Raw genomic sequence first — 20469 nt, 5'->3', positions numbered from 1 at the left:
GTTAAATAGAAACTGACTTGAAAACAACAAATATATTCTATTAAAAAAATTTTCTTCAAAATCTTTGGATTCCACATTAAATAACCTGAAAAGTGTTGATATGCCGTAAAACAACCAACCAACCAACTAAAATAATTAAAAATAAATAAATAGCCATATCTACCCGAAGTTGCCAGAGATTCATTGATTGCACATTTTTAAGATCATAAAGGAAAAAAAAAGTTTTTATTGTTTTATTATTTCATTAATTATGTCAACAAAATTTAGATTAAAGGTCAATTAAAAAAAAAATAGGCATGAAACGAAATATTATTTAAAATTTTTAAATTTTAAAAATAAATGAGTTAGTCACATACAGGTGAAAAACACATATATAGCATTTGAGACAAATTAATAATTTTTTATATTCATCCATTTCAAAACCATTTGAGGTATTTGGTAGTGGTTAAGTACAACAGATGGTTATTTCTTAATTTTATTTTTCAAAAAAATGATCTCATTTAATTTAATTAATAGACTATCGCTTAGAAAACTGACCCTTTTTACGGATACATTACAGTTTCCAGTAATTTTCACACTTTCAATATCATATTCAGTCCTGAATAAAAAAAATAACCCTCCAAAATACTAAACATCTTATACCCACTCGTTCAGTGATGTTGCTACAGTACATCGATATGACAATTTCCTTTTTTCTCTAGCTTCTACCACTTTATAAATTGTTTTTTAAGCAAAAAGAATTTGCTCTGAATTAATGCCAGATACTCTTTTCATTTACTCAAGCAGGACACTATGGAAATTCCACATCAATCTATCATTTACTGTTGATATTCTTTTGGAAATAATGAATGTGTGTCAAGGTCAATACTATTAAAAATAAAATATGTATGTTTTGAAGATAGACTCCCATAAAAAGATATGCTTCAATTTGAATGTGATACAATAATATCATTCATTCTGGGTGTTCATATATAATAACATATATACGACAGATCAAGGATACGACTAAAATTTCCATGGCTTCCATTAATAAAAGAATAATATGTATAATTATAAGCTTATACGAAGTTCATTAAATAAGTTTCCAGACAGGCATTTAAAATTGTTGTAGATTCTTGAAAGTTCAGTATGTTATTGCTATACATCTTATGAGATAACTGATCAATTTTTATGATCTCAGGTTCAAATGAATAGCTACAGCAGGAATTGGAATACACCCTACTAAAGGCTGATTATCACAGCTGGTGAATTTTAAAAATGCAATCTGGATGTGAGGATACTTTAGAACAATATGCAATAAAACTTTTTAACTTGAAAAAAATGCCACATAAAATTTTGTTATTGCTATTGTTATAAGTAATATTTCTTTTATTCATTGAAAGGATATTTAGATGACAACTATCTTTCAGGAAAATGTAAAAATCTTTATTTATTTAGGAAAAAAATATTTAGGTGACAAGTACATTTACAGTAAAAAGGAAATGGAGGACAGCGACCTTTGGAATTTCCACAGGAACCGATTAGTAAAGAATGATAATGATTCCAAATAATGGTAATAGTAACCCATGGAAACTCTACATTGCTTTCTACATCAATCTTTGTAACTTATTATTGATAATGATATTCCTTTCGAAATAATGCTTGTCACGATCAATACTGTCAAGAAGAAAAGAAGTGAAGAAAGCAATTTATAAACAAAAATACAATTAATAAAAATTTAATTTACAATCAATTGATGACTAGTCATATTTTGTTTAATCTTTGATTTTTAAGTTGTTAATCATTGAAGTGTCACATCAAGTATAACCTAGTGCCATGTTACATACATCTGGTTTACAAGCCTCTGAAGGCAACGATACAAAATCTACAAAAAAAACAAAAAACAAAAAAAACAAACACTTCAAGTGTCAAACCTGAAAAGCATATTAATAGAAGAATACATTTTCTTGCACTTGGTAAAGGTCATTTGTCATAAATTCTGTTTTCTTCACCCATTTTTTCCCCCTATATAGCACACTCAACAAATATTCTTTAACTGCAACAAATATGTTTTGACTTTATGTAAAATTGTGTCAATTTAATTTTTTCTTTTTTAAAACAATACATATTCTCTTATCATAAAAGCAATTGTCAGCTGAATATCCTTCAAATCAATAGGACAAATGTTACTTTTTAGAATGTATTTATTTAAAGGGGTATTGTTTTAGTCAAGGGAGACAACCTAATTTGTTTTGGGAACAATTTATTTAAAAATGATGAAAGTCAAAACTTTTTAGCTTAGCGATATTAAATTAATCATCTTTGCTAATTGGACAATCTCATATTTTTATTTTAAATACATGTGAAAGGCGATAATGTATGTACAAACATTAGATTATTTTTAATTGTCACAATGTCTTCCTAATCCAAGAAATAATTGTTTCAGGTTTGGTAACTTATCTTATTATACCAAGTGAAGCTGGAAATACAGTATATTGCGAAATTCAAGTACTGGACAAGGATGGGAAGCCAGTGGCTCATGCAACTGGTATTTCAGGTACAATTATGATCCCAAATGCCAACCTGTGGTGGCCGTACACAATGAACAAAACATCGCCTGGATACTTATATACATTTAAGGTAAATTTTTTTAAAAGACAAAAATAAAACAAATTGAATTATTTGGATTCTTTAGACTATTGTTCTCATCTTGATGTTTCAGCTAATGTAACCCCTAAATTCTTTAGGCGTATTTTGCGAACTTGGGGATCTTTCTGTCAAATTTTAGAATCTGCACGGAATTTCAAATGAAAACCTTTATCCACTGAGATAGGATGCTCTCATTCTGTCAGATAGAAGTTTTAAATAATTCACAATTGTGTTTTTTGTATTGCTCGCACTGAGGATTGAACCTTCAACCTCTAAAAGAGTGTCACTTACAATTGAATTCACCTAGCACTGTATCTGTTCTGCCACAGACAATTCTAATATGAATTTTAAGAGCCTTAAATCTATCTTGTTTAACTGCTGCTACTCAAGATGAGAAAAGTAGTAAATAATCGAAATAATCCAAATCCTCATGTCAAAAATTCAGAAACATAAAACCAATTATTTTCTATTTTAGAAATTTTGAGAAAAAATTATTTTCATGATTTGTATTATTCAAACTACTTTTCTCTTCTTGGTTGTTATTTTCATGTTTCAGTTGATGTAACCTCCAACCTTTTCATGTAATAACCGCCTTTTCCCAAAGAAAAAGGTAATGCTTGGAAGTATGGCCTTCTAGAACTGAACTGGCTAATTCAGACAAAAGAAGTTGGAATTAAATGTTTGACAAAAAGAGTGGATTTTCCTGAGAGCTGCTAAGCAGTTCAGCCAGTGTATGCCTTTCTGGGCAGGTTAGGTCTGACTTGTGTGTCTCAGTTTGATCAAACAAAAAGTCTCATTCTGAAAATCTTTTATTTTATCATGGGAGGATGAATACTTGCGATCTCCAAAGAAATAAATGTTATTTGTTTATAAACTGGACTTGTGGTTTTGCTTGAGATGTAAAATCTCCATTGCAGCACTGACGACGGTGCCAACAACTTTGCATCGGCATGGCAAGTGAGATGATCACAGCCAGTGCATGTTCATACTTTAGACAAAAATATTTGAAGCTTACAAGGTGATTGTTGAGTTTCTTGAGAGAAGACAAATTGCAATTATTTATTTAGGAATTTTATATAAAATTTATAATTTAAAAATAAATTTTCATTTAATTCTTATGATATACCTATTATTTTCCTCCTTGTGTTGGCAGAATTAGACATAAGGTCAGTTTTTAAGGTGGGGAAATCCAGCTATTGAAAAAGGGGTACTATGGATTAGATAAAAATAAACATTGTCTCAGTCTCACTGAGGACAGAAAAGATGAAGTCTAATATCAAAACAGATACTACATTTTCTCCTAGTCAAAAGGTCAAGTTATATTTGTATCATATATAATGTAACAATTAGAGTAAATTTTTGTGTTTTGGCTTTGAATAACTCCCAAAAGTGTTGATATGCCTTAAAACAGATAATTGTTTTTTTGGTTTATTTTTTAGGTTGTACTCTTAGCTGATAAAACTGATGTTTACAGACAACCATTTGGTATTCGCACCGTTTCTGTCACAGATAATCAGTTACTCATCAACAAACGACCATTTTATTGTCTTGGAGTTGGACGACATGAAGATGCAGATGTAAGTGTATTCTAAATCAAAATTGTTTAATATGTGCATTTTTTTTTAATCTTTATAAAAATGAGTCCGCACTGTTCAAGTCCAAAAAATACTCAAAGTTAATGATTAATGAGATAGAATGATTGTCAGTTGATGGAAGAATGTTATGAGAGGAATGGAAATTATTACTGGAGTGAACAAATTTTGATTAATTATGGTAGATTGTTTATGACAAGTATATGTAGTGTCAGTTTAATGATGAATAATATTATAAAACTTGGATGACTTATGACAAGAAAAAGAACAATACATAAAATTATCTTCATACAAAACAATAGCTGAAATAACAAGCTGATAAAATTTGATTACTTTTTAGAATGATTTATGACAAGTATTTGGTGACAATAGATTTGAAGATAATCATGTTGTCTTGAAGTAGCCCCATGATAATGTGTTTCATGATTAGGAAGTTCTTAGAAAAATACTTTCTACTCTATAATTGCTTCTTTCCTCAAACTGCTCGTAATGTAAACACTCCACTTAGAACAGTTTCTTTTAAATCTGGTCCCTAACCAAAATCTCTTAAATCTCTGTGACAATATGCCTTGTTTGGAGTGAATAAAAGTAAAAAAAAAACATTTTATGTTTTTGTTTATATACTAATGAGCCACCGCCTATCAAGGCCTGAATATCACTTAAGCACAAGGGTAAATAATGATGTTAGTTGGCAATGAACAACACCTCTGAGAGAGTTTGAAACAATGTCATAAACAGTCAAAATTTTATTATTTAAATCAGTGACTCAAGACTAGTTGTAAACTAGATGGTTAGAGACCCCCCCCCATCCTTTATTACCTGGCTCCAGTGGAAAACAATCAACTGTAAAGAGGAATGAGGGCTATCAAAAGCTGCTATGACCAGATGGTGGCTACAAAACTGACCCAACCATCTGCAGATGTGGAGAGGAGGACAATACAATGCAACACTGTCTTCTCTTCCATCAATTGCCTAACTGGTGCAACTTGAAAGATCTTGCAAAATGCCACAATGATACAAAGGACTGAAAACTGTTGTATGACCTGCTTTGAAGACATGCAAAGAAGAAGGTGGCATGACAAAAATTTGTTAACGTCGGACATAAAAATGATCAAGTTGTATACAGCATCTCTGCAATACTGTATTCTTTGTTCATGATAGTTTTGTTTTATTTTAGGTACACACAAGAAAAAAAGAAAATTTATTAATGTTGACACTAGATGAGTTGTTGCTGGAATGTTTTACAGAGGGAAGCCAGATATTGGACCTCAGGCAACCACCTACCATGAAACTAATGATAGAGTAGAACAGGGGTTGGCAACTCATTTGACCCCGTGAGCTGGATCATGTTATCATGATGGGTTGCAGGCTGGATGAAGGTCATTCATGAAAAATTAAGGAAAATTACATATGCAGACCCCTGTCAACCTAAATATTTAAAACCATAATGAAAATAAACATTGAATAATCAAAAAACCAAAAGTCTAATATTAAAAAAATACCTTTTCAAGGAATCATAAAGTTGTTTGCTCAGCAACCGAGAAGGCTAACATGCTTGCCAGTCGGTTTGCCTCAAAAATCCACACTGGACCCTCCAACCATCCCTACCTGACTTTCCTCAGCGGACAGACGCCATGCTAGACGATCTAAAAATCACCCCTGCTCAGGTGCATGCTATCATAAAAAACCTTGACACTTCAAAAGCATGTGGACCCGATCTCATCCCAGCTGTGCTATTAAAAAAGTGCTCAGCCTAAGTAGCTTCAGTTTTCTCAAAACTCTACAACAAATGCCTTAATGAATCTTGCTTTCCGGGCTGTTGAAAAACTGCTTCTGTGGTACCAGTATTCAAGAATTCTGGCGAAAGAACTGACCCATCAAATTATTGCTCCATTAACCTCCTCCCACTTTTTGCCAAACTATTTAAGACTATAATTAACCATGCTCTAGTCCATCACTAAATGATGCTAAATTTCTGACTGACCAACAATATGGATTTAGACAAGCCCATTCCACAGCAGACATCCCAACTGTAATCTCTGAACGTATATACCATTCACTGGACAAAGCGGGGGAGGGCAGAGCAGTAGCTCTAGATATATCTAAGGCTTTTGACAGGGTATGGCATGAGGGTCTCCTCAGGAAAATTAGATCATACGGTATCACTGGTAGAATACTTAACATAATTAAATCCTTCTTAGATAAGGGAAAAATCCAGGTTGTCTTCGACGGTTGTACATCTAAACAATATGATATAAATGCGAGAGTGCCTCAAGGGTCTATCCTTGGACCTCTATTGTTCCTAATATTCATAAATAACCTCCCCAACAAAATTGCCTCTGAGATGGGTATATATGTTGATGACACCACGCTCTATAACAGGCATGACAGGAAAACAAATGAACACATATCTAAACAAATGGCAAAACACTAGAGGATAACCTCCAATCTGTAGTGGAATGGGGACAAAAATGGATGGTCACATTCAATGCTGCCAAGACTAAACTGGTTTTCTTCAATAATTACAAGAAACCTTCTCTGCCAGTGACTCTTTATCTGAGAGTACATCTTTCAAACTCCTTGGCCTAACGCTCACAGGAAACATGAGTTGGAACAATTACATTGAAAGCATTGCCAGGGCCGCTGCGAAGAAGGTAGGCTCTCTCTACCGTGCTAGAAAACTACTAACACCCGAAAGTATCCTGTACCCCTATAAGGCCACCATTCACCCATGTATGGAGTATTGCTGTCACATTTGGGCTGGTGCATCTACTACTAGTCTCTCACTCCTAGACAAGGTTCAAAAGAGAGTCGCCAATCTGATAGGCCCTGAACTGGCATCTAAGCTTCAGCCTCTGTCCCATCAACGAAATGTTGCATCCCTCTGCCTGTTCTACAAGTATTTTAATTATGAATGCTATGGCGAACTGCAGACACTTGTGCCCCCACGACGTAGACACCCCCGACAAATCCGACAGGCAGCTAAATCCCACCCCCACACAGTAGAGATCCCTAGATGTAAAAGATCTTTCTACTCCAGTAGTTTCTTCTCCAGAACTGCTAGATTCTGGAATTCCATTCCAGTTCCCTGCTTCCCCAACTGTACTGACATGCAGAAGTTCAAGTGTAACGTGAACTGACATCTTGCTGCCCAAATTCCTATATAGTACCCAAGTAGTTGTTGCCCCTGATAGTAGCCCCCTACACTAAAGTGGCAATTTGCCTTGTTTGGGGTGAAAATGTAATAAAAAAAATTTTTTTTTTAATTTTAACAAAATTTCAAAATACTTCAAAATGGAAAAAAATATGATGCGCATGTTTGAAACTGTTATTGAAAATTGTACCACAAATGAACCAGACACAAAAATGAAATATATATACCCATAAGTATGAGTACAAATAGTTGCAAACATAGACACTTGCATATGTACAGATGCGGATGATTCTTACATTCATGAGATATGCATGTATAATGTGCGTATGTTTAACTGTCTTTAGATTTCTGCTATCTCACATGTCGGTTCCAAATATTATCTATTATTTGATATTAAACATAAGCAATGCAACTTGGTAAAATAAATCTTATGAAAGATAATTAACAGATAGTCTAATATTTTTAGTGCACATGTGTAGCCATTCTACGGAAAATGACCTAACAAATTTCATTTGAATGTCAACGATATAGTTTGATTGAGAAGTGTTGACAGATTTGCATATTCACATTTAATCATAAGTGTTGAATATGCATAAAAATAATTTATATTAACAACAAATTTGCATATTCACATTTAATCATAAGTGTTGAATATACATGAAAATAATTTATATTAACAACAAATTTGCATATTCACATTGAATCATAAGTGTTGAATATACATAAAAATAATTTATATTAACAACAAATGAATATATTAGTCAAAAATATTATTTATTCAATTGAAAACATTGTTGGAATCATTTGTTTATAAATGCATTGCAGCAGTGTTAATCTATCACCAATAACTAAAGAATTAATGGAAAACACTGATTTTTATTTATTGAGAGTGCCAATATTTGGTTTCAAACTTGTTGATGTTAAGAACAAGCTATCATAAAGATGGTTATGAGTAAATCTTGTTTTTTTTTTGTTTTTAGTTTGCTTCAATTTTGAAAAAAAATTTCATATTGATAGGTACTTCCAAACAAAGATGCCATTTTTTTGCATAGGTCACTAATTTGAAATACTTTCTACATGGAAAAATATATTTCACATAAAAATCAATTAAGGAAATATTTTTGGAATTAAATTTTGATCTTAATAGAGCATCACACTGCATTTCTATCAATTTCATTTGAAAACATTACGATATTGTCTTAACCTTCACATCAAATGATGTAACAAGCAATTTGAAATCATTGTGCATGTGGCACAATGTGATACAAATTTGTTTTGCAAATCTTGCACTATATTCATAAATAGCTCTGAATCCTATGATGTCTTTGCGTTGAATAAAGGGAAATAAGCATAATTTTTATTTCTAAGTTAATGTTTTTTTTCAAAAGCAACAATATGATTATACATCTCATTTGTAAGTCAAGTTCTATCTTGAAGTAGTAAATTTAAATGATTCAAATGAGTTGCTATATCTACAATGAATGATAAAAGATATGTAATTATTTAATGAATTATTTGAAGACACCATTTCTATGATAAATAAATAATTGAGTATAATGCTCTCTTGTGACAAGCTTAAACACTTACACTTAATTTATTTCTTTTTGAATAAATAAACACGAAAAGCACTGATTATATTCATTCAAATTTTATTTCGGTATTCAAAGCATTCTAATTTTATTCAATCTATTTGCAGAGTAATTAAACTTTAAAAAGCATGATATATGACCCATGTTGAGCCATGCAGTGTGCAAAAAAAAAAATAGTAGTGAAAAACTCTTGTTTGAGAAAAGGAAGAATGTAATAAGATAAAACCATGGCCCATTGAAAGATTCCAGCAACTTTCAAAGGGTAGGTGGCAGGGGTAAAGTGTTGGGGGTCGCTTTTGAGGGAATGAAATAGAAAACCAACTGAGACAATATTGTCTCTTTAAAGTTGTCCCCTGTTTTGTGTTTTTTGCCAATCGGTCAATTGAATTAGTTTTCAATTCTTGTGTTATGTTTATTTTTTTGATTTTTATGCAGAAATGGAGATGATTGTGTTTTTTGTGATCATAATATTCAAATTCAGTTAGGTAGATCAAAGGATGGTAACAACGGGCCTTTTGTGAAATTCGAAAGTTTTGTCTCATGTTAAAAATAAAAACCTTGGTGATCAGGCTAGTCAAAATGGATTCGCGAGCCATGAGGTTGTTGACCCTTAAAGTAGAGAAAGGCTAATGTTTCTTCTGTGAGAAAAGGGTTGCAGGGAAGAAACAAGATCATCCTCACAAGATTCATTAGACATATGGAGAAAGAAAAAAGTGTTTTTTTTCTAAGTTCAGAGTCTTAGTTTTGTAAAGAATGTCCCAAAAATAGATAACAGTAGTTTTTTTTTTTTTTTTTAATTTAAATGATTACTGTCTATTTTTTGACAAATTGTTCTGAAATGTTGATGACTTGAAAGAATGGATTATTCACATCTTTGTTGTTCACATCATTTCAAATAATGTAACCTTCAGGTATATTTTTTTTTTTTTTTTTTAACTTTTGAATTTTTGTTGAATTTGAGAATTTTGGTGGAGAGAACCAGTTTTAGAGAATCATTTTAAAGAAAAACTGTTTTCGGTAAAACTCCAATATGAGAGAAACAGAAATTTTATGCACAAACAAAATGAGTTTGCAAAAGAGATTCTATATTAAATTTCTCTTAGTTTGTCTGTCTATCCATTCCACTTTTTCTTGGAAACTACTGGGTCGATCTGACTGAAATTTTGTATGGACCTTTGTTATAACAAGGTGCAGCAAACTAAGTATTATGGTATCCGTTTGATGCATAGTTAGGGATTAGTATTTAATGTAAAAATGAGCATAAATTTAATATTCAGGCATCAAAACACTTGGTCAATGGCTTTTAACTTTTGCCTGTATTTAACCGTCAAAACGTATCATATTTATATATGCTTAAAATAGAAGTTTACACACATAGGAAAACGTAGAATGTTTGTTCATATTTTGAGTCCCTGCAGAATAAGGAGTATTCATTAGCTGAAATATTGAGGAAGCCTGAATCAATAATTTAAAGACTGCATTATCCATGGGTTGAAAAATCGTAATTAAAACTTTCCCACTCATAACAAAAATTACATTTGATTAATAATTAATAATAAGCATCGATGTTCATTTGTTCTTATTGTAGAACGTGGAGTGGAAAATGTTAGGAGAATTGCAATAAATAAGTTTACACATTTGTTTTCGATGACCGGACGACAAGTGTGAAAAAGTTAATGTATTGTGTGTGCATTAGTGTCAGTGTGTATGCTTATGACTATGTGAGTTATTTAGCTTTCCCAATACCCAACAGAAGACTAAGGAAAGCCAGTGTCAAGCTAATGTTATCTTTGCATAGATTTTATCTCAAGGAAAAATCTGTCTTTTTGCATATTCGAAGTGGATCAAAATGGCAAATTTGATAAATTCAGAGAAATTCATGTTTTCATTTGCTTTTATTAATTCAGTCGAGGGAACATGTCGAGCTATATGTGTAGAAATTATTTTAGGCATTTTCATTTTGGGCACTGAAGGGTAAACTTCATCGGTACACCTGCATAGAATTTCAAACTAAACCCTTTAGTTAATCCAGGGGATATATTGTTCTCGTTCTGTTAGCGATGACTGGATAAAATTTCTAATCATTACTGGTTATAGTAAGGATTGAATTGTCAACTTCCAAAAGACTATTCTTCAGAACTGATTTCTAATCAACACATTTAATAGTTGCACCATGGATTAATGTAAAATACTTTGCTTGTCAAGATGCTGGTATTTGCACAAAAAAATAATATTGTTATCAAACAAGTTTATTGTCAAAAGCAAACATTTTGGATGAAATTTTCTTTGTCAAAATAACAAATCAACAAGATTAACCATTATGAAAATGATGAGATACTGAAATGAATATTAGTGCTCGGATGTAAGTTTGACAAGAACTGGTAAGAGTTATTTACCTTTCATCGATAACTTTAAAGCATTTTTCAGGAATGGATTTAAATGAAGAGTTATCATTTCAGAAGAATTTAAATAACAAACATCATTTCATGTTGAGTTAAGATTTAAATAACAAACATCATTTCATGTTGAGTTAAGATTTGTCTAAAGTAACTAAAAAAAAAAAAACAATTGTTGCCAATGTGGATTTACACAAACAGGCAGAAAAAGACAAATAAAAACGACCTGATATAAAAATGAAAATGAGGCGCCGTTCTAACATAAAAAAGTAATTAAATCACTTTTAAAGCAAGAAAAATACTCACCATATTTTATTTTTATGAAAAAATGTTTATTTGTTGACAGAAAAATATTAATGAAACAAGTTTTATAAATTTTTTTTCAGAAAAAAGTTAAAACGATTAAATGAAACAACTGAAAAAGAAAAAAAGGAAAGAAAAACTAAATTGATAAGAAAAGCTGAGAGAAGAAACATTAGATTTGCATTCTCCTTATTCTTTGGGCAGACTTTTATTTGATTGAACAGATACAGATTTACAAATAAATACACATAGCACTTTATTATAAAGGGGAAGAGATTCCTTGGAAAAAAGGTTGATAAATTATATCTTTTAGAATATTTTTATACCTTTTTTAATAAAAATATAGCTTTAAAAATCTACATCACTTGCTTTTTACTGGAATTGCCTCTTCTTACCTTTAGATCCGAGGAAAAGGTCTGGATCTTCCTCTCATTGCTAAAGACTTTAATCTGATGAAATGGCTCGGAGTGAACTGCTTTCGAACATCTCATTATCCATATTCTGAAGAACTGATGGATCAGGCTGACCAGCAAGGATTTGCAGTGATTGATGAAAGTCCTGGAGTTGGAATCGAAGAGTGAGTTCTCTACAACAATGATCAGTCATTTATCTTATATATAAAAATATTTAAAGTCAACTAAATTTTTCACATATTTCTCTTAACAAAAGCTGCATATGAAAATCTGTTTTAGCTATCATTTAGGATCATTCTTGCATGGTTTTGAAAAATGTGTTTCTTTCATTTGTTTTCAATAATTTTTACTCTTTTTACCAGTCAGACAGTTTCTCGAAAAATCCTTCATAAAGGAAGTCTGAAGTGTAGGATGGAATAATAAAATTGTCATCTTAGAAAAGAAAAAAGAAATGATTCCATTTCCGTTTGATGAAAAACAGTTTTCTTTTTTTGGTGTTTGTTTTTTTTTTGTTGCAGGCCATCTACTAGTTGGCCAGTTACGTACAAACCCCAAAAGCGATAGAAGCCTTCTATCATGTCTGAAAGTGACACAATATTCGAGTGAGATCGGAAATGTGCCACTATACAACTCATGCTCTCTACTAATTCAAGTTATGACAGCAGGACCATTGCCAGCATCCTCAAAATGCAAATCTAGATGGTTCAACGCTTGAGGGCACAGCTCGACAAAGTTTTCGGTTATGGTTATGGTCTCTGGTGTGGTTTCAAGTGAGGACTACATCATACTACCTCACATCTTCGAAGTCAATTTGAAAGTCAACACTAAGGTATACCTGGATGTACTAATGTGGTGATCTCCTCATGCAATCAGGTGGCTGCTGGTAGACCCTGAGTATGGCAGCAAGACATGGCGCCTGCCCACATGCCCAAAGAGACCCAGGCTTGGCTTTGGAAGGAGTGCTACGACTTTGTACCCTTCTCTTACTGCACCTCTACCCTTCCTCTGACCTGAACCCGCTAGATTACTTCGTTTGAACATCAGCAATGCAACATGACCTCGCACAAGACCAAGGCTAACCTGATCACCTCAACAATTTTATCGTTCCACACTGTACTTGCTCCACATCTGAGTTTTTATCCATTGTTTTACACTTCTTGCACACAAACTTGTTATCAACTCAACCTACCAGTAATTTCACCACCTTTTTGTTTACGTAGTGCTTACAAGTACCACAAAAAATTGAATTGTACCCAACTCCCTGTCTACAAACTTGGTGTAAGACAATACATACTATATATCGGGCTGTAAATAAAATGCTTTTATTTAATTGATGAAATAGTTTTGCAAACTTCTAGAGAGATTGTAATCTCTTAGTGCAAGGTCTGAAGATTATGGTGGGTGATGGATAATTTCCCAGGCATAGTTTTGTTCTTAGGTCTTTTCTATAATGTGAAGTGTTGCATTATCATAGTGAAGAAACTCATTTTCTGACCTTTCACAATTTACCAGATCTTTTCAATCATCTGGTCATGTTATTCCATCTTGGACAAGTCAGTGGGATTTCAGTTTAGGTTGTTATAAATTTGCTTGATAACCCTTCTTTATGTTGGTCTTCACAAAAGAAATTCATCAGTAATTTTGTCTCTCCAGCAATGCCTTTTGAATCCGACTACACTCTTTGATATCTGATTTTGGTTTCTATCTGTTTGGACACATGTGGGGAAAAATGTCTTCCTCCACTCCACCATAATCTACGTATCATTAAAATGTTATGTTTTGGGAATTTGTCTGTTCATAAACAGAAACTGTGACTGGCTAACAAATAAGGAATAGCCAGCAGAGTTGCGGAGTCGGATTGTAAAAATCCAATTCCTAGGATGCCGACTCTGACTCCTTTGATGTCTTCAACTCTGACTCCTTAACCCCTATGTGGAAATCTATTCTGCAGATTCACATACCAAATGCTTCTCATCTGAAGCAGGTAGTAAAGACACATTATATAGAGAAGAAATTTTTAAAAAGATAATATTGCCTTTATAGAAAGAGGATCAAAAGAAAAACAGGAAAAAGCTATAAAAGGCATGTGTTGCTTCTTATTGATTTAGGCCCATTTTTTTCGGATAAGATTGTAATTTTGGATCAATCCCGGACTAATCCAATTATTAAATTCCATTTAATTCAGAAACTGGATAACTTTCGGATTACACTCTGATTGTTATCAGATGTCATCCACAGTCATCTCACTCAAAGACAGAATTTTCATTGATCCTGTGTGATGTCACATCCAAAATGAAAACAGCTGTCCAGACAGGATTTGTAGTGATCCGATGGACTGAAATATATTGAAGTAGAAGCAGTACAGTACAAAATATATCTCCAAAAATAAAAGCAAAACCATACAAAAACTGCTAAATTGTGTAACTGGTAAAACTAAACAGGAAAACCATGTTAAAAAAAATAATTTATTGGACTTAAGGAGTCGAAGTTGGGAAAAAAAATTCCAACTCTGACTCCTAGTACTCTTAGAAATCTAACTCCAACTCCAGCCTCTGACTTTCTCCGACTCTGACTCTGCAACCCTGATAACCAGAATACTAAGGAAAATGTTTTTACAATGTCAATATCTGAATTTAAATCTCGCATAAGTCTAAAGAATTTTTGTAATTGGATATATTTTATAAATACACATAACATAATACCTATTTCATAACTATGTTTTTAAGTCGCCTTTTTTTATAATCCACAAAAAAGTAAACCTAAAGTAGACATTAGTACAAAGTGATTTATTTTTGCTTAAACACATAATTTCTAATGTTTTTTGCCAATAAAAAAAAAAACAATACATAAATGCATTCATCATAGTTACTTGCTCTCTTATGCAAATACTAAGTTTACTTGAAGAGCCTTAAGTAATCTAATTTACTAAATTTCCACTACTAACGATTACTATATTGTCCCATTGACTACTATGCACTTATTAACCCTTATCCTTGAGTGGCTTCCGGGCCTTGATAAGTGATGACTCCTATGTAAAAATACAAAACAAAAAAAAAATCTTTTTTTCAGAAATATTTTTCTTCATACTAGGTATAAAGTGGTAGAAGCTAGGTAAAGATGGAACTTAACATTACCAACATCGCTCAAGGTGGGAGGGGAGGTATAAAAAATAGTGATAATGATGAAAACTTTGAGGCAGAAGTAGATTCATCATCTAGTTGCATTTAATTCTGTTGTTCGTCATGTTCAGATGATCAACAGATTGCTGCTTCTTGTTGTTCAAAATCTACTTGATAACGCTCTTGACTTGCCATCCTCTCTTCCTTTGTCGACTCGCACGAGCTTCACGAATGATTTTGTGTTCACTTGAACAATATCCTGCAAATCTGACAATGTCTGATACTGGACAATATATTTGTTTTTTTATATGAAGGAGTCACCACTTACCAAGGTTAAAAGCCACTCAAAGATAATGATTCATGAGATTGTCAGTCCTATGAAAGGATTGGGAACGATGATGGGTAGAATTGTCAGAATTTGATTACTTAAAAGGACTTTCAATGAATATTTGTTAACATTGGATGTGAAAACAAAACACGATTCATAGTTGAATTTTATAAATGAAAATAGTGTATTATTTTCTATAATTTCTGTGTATACATTTTTCAATACTTTTGTAACATTTTCCTGTCATTTTATTTTGCACTGCTATATTTCAATACCACATCCGAAAGTACAATTACCAAATTTTTGTTCTATGCATCAGACTAGATTCTAATTCTTCAATAAAACTGAGTTTTCATTACACCCTATCTGACAAAAGATGATCTAATCTTTTAGTGTTTTTCTTCGTCCCTTTTCCAGACACAACATGGGGCCCATCTCTCTGGCTCATCACCAGGAAGTGATGCGAGAACTGATCCAACGTGATAAGAATCGACCTTCAGTTATCATTTGGTCAGTTGCCAATGAGCCACAATCTTATAGGCATGAAGCTGAGCACTATTTCGGGTGAGTTCCTTTCTTTTTTAACTCTATTGAATTTTTGTTGACACTTGAAGGCATATATATATATATATATATATATATATAGTTTTTAATATGAATATCAATACACAAAAAAAAATTATAGGAGTATGTGTGTGTATAAAAATTTATAGGAATGTATATATATATCTATATATATAAAAATGTAATTTTGGTTTGTTCAAAGTTTATACAACTATATTTCTACATTACCAATTTAATTGAAATTTTCAGAAAATCTATCTGTAAAGTCAATGAATTAAAATGTTATTAAAATAATTTTACATTGCAAATTATAAAAATATTAATTAAAATATAAATATTTTTTGAAGTCGTTTCTGCGAGACTGCCCAATAATATTTCTGGAAACTTCCGTTTCAACTACTCTCGCATTACAAGAGAAGTAAAAAAAAAAAAAAGTTACTCATGCAGAGAGTGATCCGTGCTGAAATAATAACGTTATTATTAAAAAAGACATTCTTAACATGGGGAAGGGAGGGTGTTTTGTACCTATTCTGTACTTTAACCTTACAATTGAATAAAAGCATATAAAACTTTAATTAAACGCGGAAATACGATTTAGAAAGTAGCGCGGATCTCTCTGCATTAGCACAAAAAAAAAAAAATCCCATATTTCAAAAATTTAAATTAATTTATATACTTACCAATTTTTAAATTTTAAATACCTTTATTTATGTTAAGGCTTTTCACTCATGAAACATTACGTTTTAATTGTTTAGTTTCTTTTCTTTTTTTGTTTACATAAAAAAGTTTGTTTTAACTTTTTCTAAACTGTTTCATTTTTACGACATGCCTCAACGTAGAATAAACACCCTAACCTCCCCATGTTAAAAAAAACACGCCATTCCATAAACCTCAAAAGCTGTTCTTAATATGGGGAGATTGGGGGTGTTCATTCCGAAAGCCGTTTTAACATGTGGAAGTTAGGGTGTTTATAATATGCTGGGGCGAGTCATAAAATTAACGAAGTTACTATCTATTATTTATTGTAAAAATTGCTTGAAATTTATTTATTTGACAAAAAAAAATTACAATTTAGTACTCCTTGGGCGTTGAGTTCTATGGCGACCAGCAGAAAAAAATAATAGTCGCTCCCTTAGTCCCCACCCCACCCCGCACGTAACATCTTTTGACGTTGCTGTAACTAAACGATTATTTGTCACATTTACAAACATTTATTTATTTTGAAAAAAAGTTTTACTTTTTATGAATATTAAAAGAAAAATGGGTACTCATGCAGAGAGTGATCCGTGCTGAAATAATAACGTTATTATTTAAAAAGCCATTCTTAACATGGCGAGGGGAGAGTGTTTTGTACCTATTCTGTTCTTTAACCTTGCAATTGAATAAAAAAAAACCAAAAAACTTTAATTAAACGTGGAAATACGATTTAAAAAATAGCGTGGATCACTCTCTGTATTAGCACCGAAAAATGTTACTAAACATTTATTAATAACTAGCGGGGGTACCTGGCGTTGCCCGAGTGTTTGTTTCCGGGACGGGGAGGGGGAGGAGTTTTAAAAAATGTTATGGTAGGTAAGTAGGAAGGATCAAACCCGGAGTCATGAGTAAAAGTAGGAAAATAAAGTGTGAAAAAAAACAAAAAAAACATCTGCAACGTTAACAGTTCGGCCACCAAGAAAAGTCCATTGTTTAGGAAAAAAAAAAAAAAAAAAACGGACTACGGTAGGTCGGCGCGAATGTGAAAATATAATGTGAATTGTCCAGCACGCTAACCACTATGCCACAGAGAACTGCAGCTTAGTTTGTGACGGGACACCGGACGATGCCGGGTGTCCCGTTCAGCTAGGTGAAGATAAGAATGCTTATGGCCGGGGGGGGGGGGGGTGCTGATACTGTGTCAAAGATTAAGACAGGCGTTTATGAGATGTTCGGGAGACATGATATCTGTTTTAATGGCGGAAAAAAGGAGATTATTTTTCTAGTTGGATCTGGTGAGAATGAGTCTTAACTAACGTAATTGATTCGGACAGTCTCGAGAATTGGGTTCCAAAATGTCTGCTCGGAGTCGGGGACCCGCGGTGTTTTAACTCAGAGACCACCAAGCTAGTTTGACAGATATGTTCACAAAACAATAGAGAAAGGGAAAAGAATAAGAAAACAGAGGGATAGAAAAAGAAATTCACAAGAGAAGAAAGAGGGGGGAATAGAAGATAATGGAGAAAAGGAAGGAAGATGCTTTTGATATAAACAACGATCGCCTACTCGAAAAAGATATAGATGGGTTTTTGGCAGTCTTTGGTCAGCAAGCGAAGCGTACACATCGGCTCTCGCCCCGCCTGGGGTGAGAGGCAGGGGCAGAAATCTCAATAAGGACTAACTTGAAAAGATGTTCTTAGCTAGAGAATTAACCTGATATCTCAAGTATACAACCTGCATCACAAAGCGCGGATAACGAAAACACGACTTTAAACAAATGTAGAATGAGTGCAAATAATTATTTTATTTGGTTTAAACGAAAATGACCTCAGAGTTTTTTCTTTGTTTTTCGATTGCCGGCATAAGTGAAGATGCAGTTTATTTCAGGTATGCCCTGACGCCAGACGACGAAGACACATACACAAAACCAGAGTGACGGCCGAAGAGGACAATGTTGCCACACGGACTTGGGGTCATGCACATTTAACGTGCCTTGAGCAGCGGAGGTATATTTTCCAGTGACCAGTGCAAGTCTGGTCACGCTGGAGGGGTCCACCACTAGACGACGCATGCCCGGGACATCGTTCTCGTTACAGTTTAGTGATTTTAAATAACTTCACATGAAAGAACTACGAAGCCAAACCGGTGTTCTCTTCTCAACTGTTCCTTGTGAACGATCCCCAAACGGTGTTAAGTGGTGGCAGGGGGAGGAGGAATTTATTAGAGAGAAAATATTTTACCACTTCCATTGATCTTAACCGATTTTGGCCATGACTTCTCAGCAGAAAAAGTATAGAAATCTAAGATTATCGAGGAATTTGAGAAATAATAAGCCTATAACACACCTCAGATATTGTTCTGCCGTTTGTGCATATTATATTTGCATGAAATATCTTGATTTTTAATCCTATTAATGTCAAAATCAGACGTGAAAAAATGAGTTCATTTTATTTATATAGAGATTTCTCACTTTTACAAACATTTGATTTTAAATTTCTTTTTAAATGACGACTTTTATCGACTTTTTTTTTTTTAATAGTACTTGCGGATGGGTACGTTGACAACCCCCCCCCCCATTGGTGTTTATTCCGAAATCCATTGTTAACATGGAGAGGTTGAGGGTGTTTATTCTGAAAGCCGTTCTTAACATTTGTGGAGGTGGACCTAATGTAAAAAAATAAATTAAAAAAAAACAAAAAAACTAAATCATTTACTGATAACTTCTCACTTTTACAAATATTTTTTAATTTACATGCGCGGATGAACAAATTGTTAAATAGTGCGAAAACAAAACGTTTTTGTAATAAACTTCAGGATAGTTTTTTAGGTAAATATTTACATTTAGGTCCGTCTCCACAATTTTCTTTTTTAAATGACGACTTTTATTGATAAATAAATTTACTTCTTCGCAACTCTCATTGATAAATAAATCTACTTCTCTGCAACGGGCACTGAACCTTTTTTTAATAGTATTTTCGGGTGGGTATGCTGACAACAAATATCAGTTAAATTTAGCAAATAGCCCCCCCCCCTCCAAAAGTGGTGTTTATTCCGGAAGCTGTTCTTAAGATGAGGTCGTTGGGGTGATTATAAGGTGGACCTAATCTAAAAATAAAACAAAAAAATAAAACAAGTTTTTTAAATGATTAAAATAATTTCTCACTTTTACAAACATTTTTACATGCGCACATAAGCAACTATTTTTTTATTAACTTTTTTTTACTTTTTTTATGTAAAAATTAGTAAATTTCAATAAATAGAATAATAAATCATTTATCATTAATATGTGTTTTTGGTTTTGTGTTGAATGAACCTTTTTTTTTTTCATTACAACAATAATGAACTAATTTAAATCTTCTGGCATGCGTTTAAGGGTTACGAAATTATCAATAAATCGTTTAGTTACTAAGCCAACGTCAGTAAATAAAAAATGTTACGTGCGCATGCATTAACCTTGACTAGGGGGGGGGGCTAAGGGAGCGACCATTAAATAATTATGCTGGTCGCCATGGAACTCAACGCCCAAGGAGTACATAAAGTGGCACTTATGCACTTATGTTATCGTGCTATTTTTAAAAATAGTATTTTCATGTTAAATTCAAATTTTACAAAATCTTTTTCTTTTATTAATTTGTTAGGTGAAAGTACAGATAACCCGGTCGGTTTCTAATGTGTGGAAAATCTAGC

At 32.8% G+C, this 20469-nt stretch overlaps 1 protein-coding gene across 2 annotated transcripts in view; it reads left to right on the top strand.

Annotated features, from left to right (window-relative positions):
• The window catches only part of LOC145242395 (beta-glucuronidase-like), a 55250-nt gene that overhangs the window by 13864 nt on the left and 20917 nt on the right, over positions 1-20469 (top strand). For both annotated transcript variants that reach the window (XM_080105421.1, XM_080105422.1), the window contains 4 exons: positions 2426-2619; positions 4068-4205; positions 12064-12239; positions 15940-16086. In XM_080105421.1, the coding sequence (XP_079961547.1) occupies positions 2426-2619; positions 4068-4205; positions 12064-12239; positions 15940-16086 (655 nt within the window). The remainder of the gene's footprint in view (positions 1-2425; positions 2620-4067; positions 4206-12063; positions 12240-15939; positions 16087-20469) is intronic.

The sequence above is a fragment of the Euprymna scolopes genome, chromosome 21, assembly GCF_053919585.1.
Source record: "Euprymna scolopes isolate OS-2025 chromosome 21, ASM5391958v1, whole genome shotgun sequence".
Classification (NCBI taxonomy): Eukaryota; Metazoa; Mollusca; class Cephalopoda; order Sepiida; family Sepiolidae; genus Euprymna; species Euprymna scolopes.
This window is presented reverse-complemented; position numbering and strand designations above follow the sequence as displayed.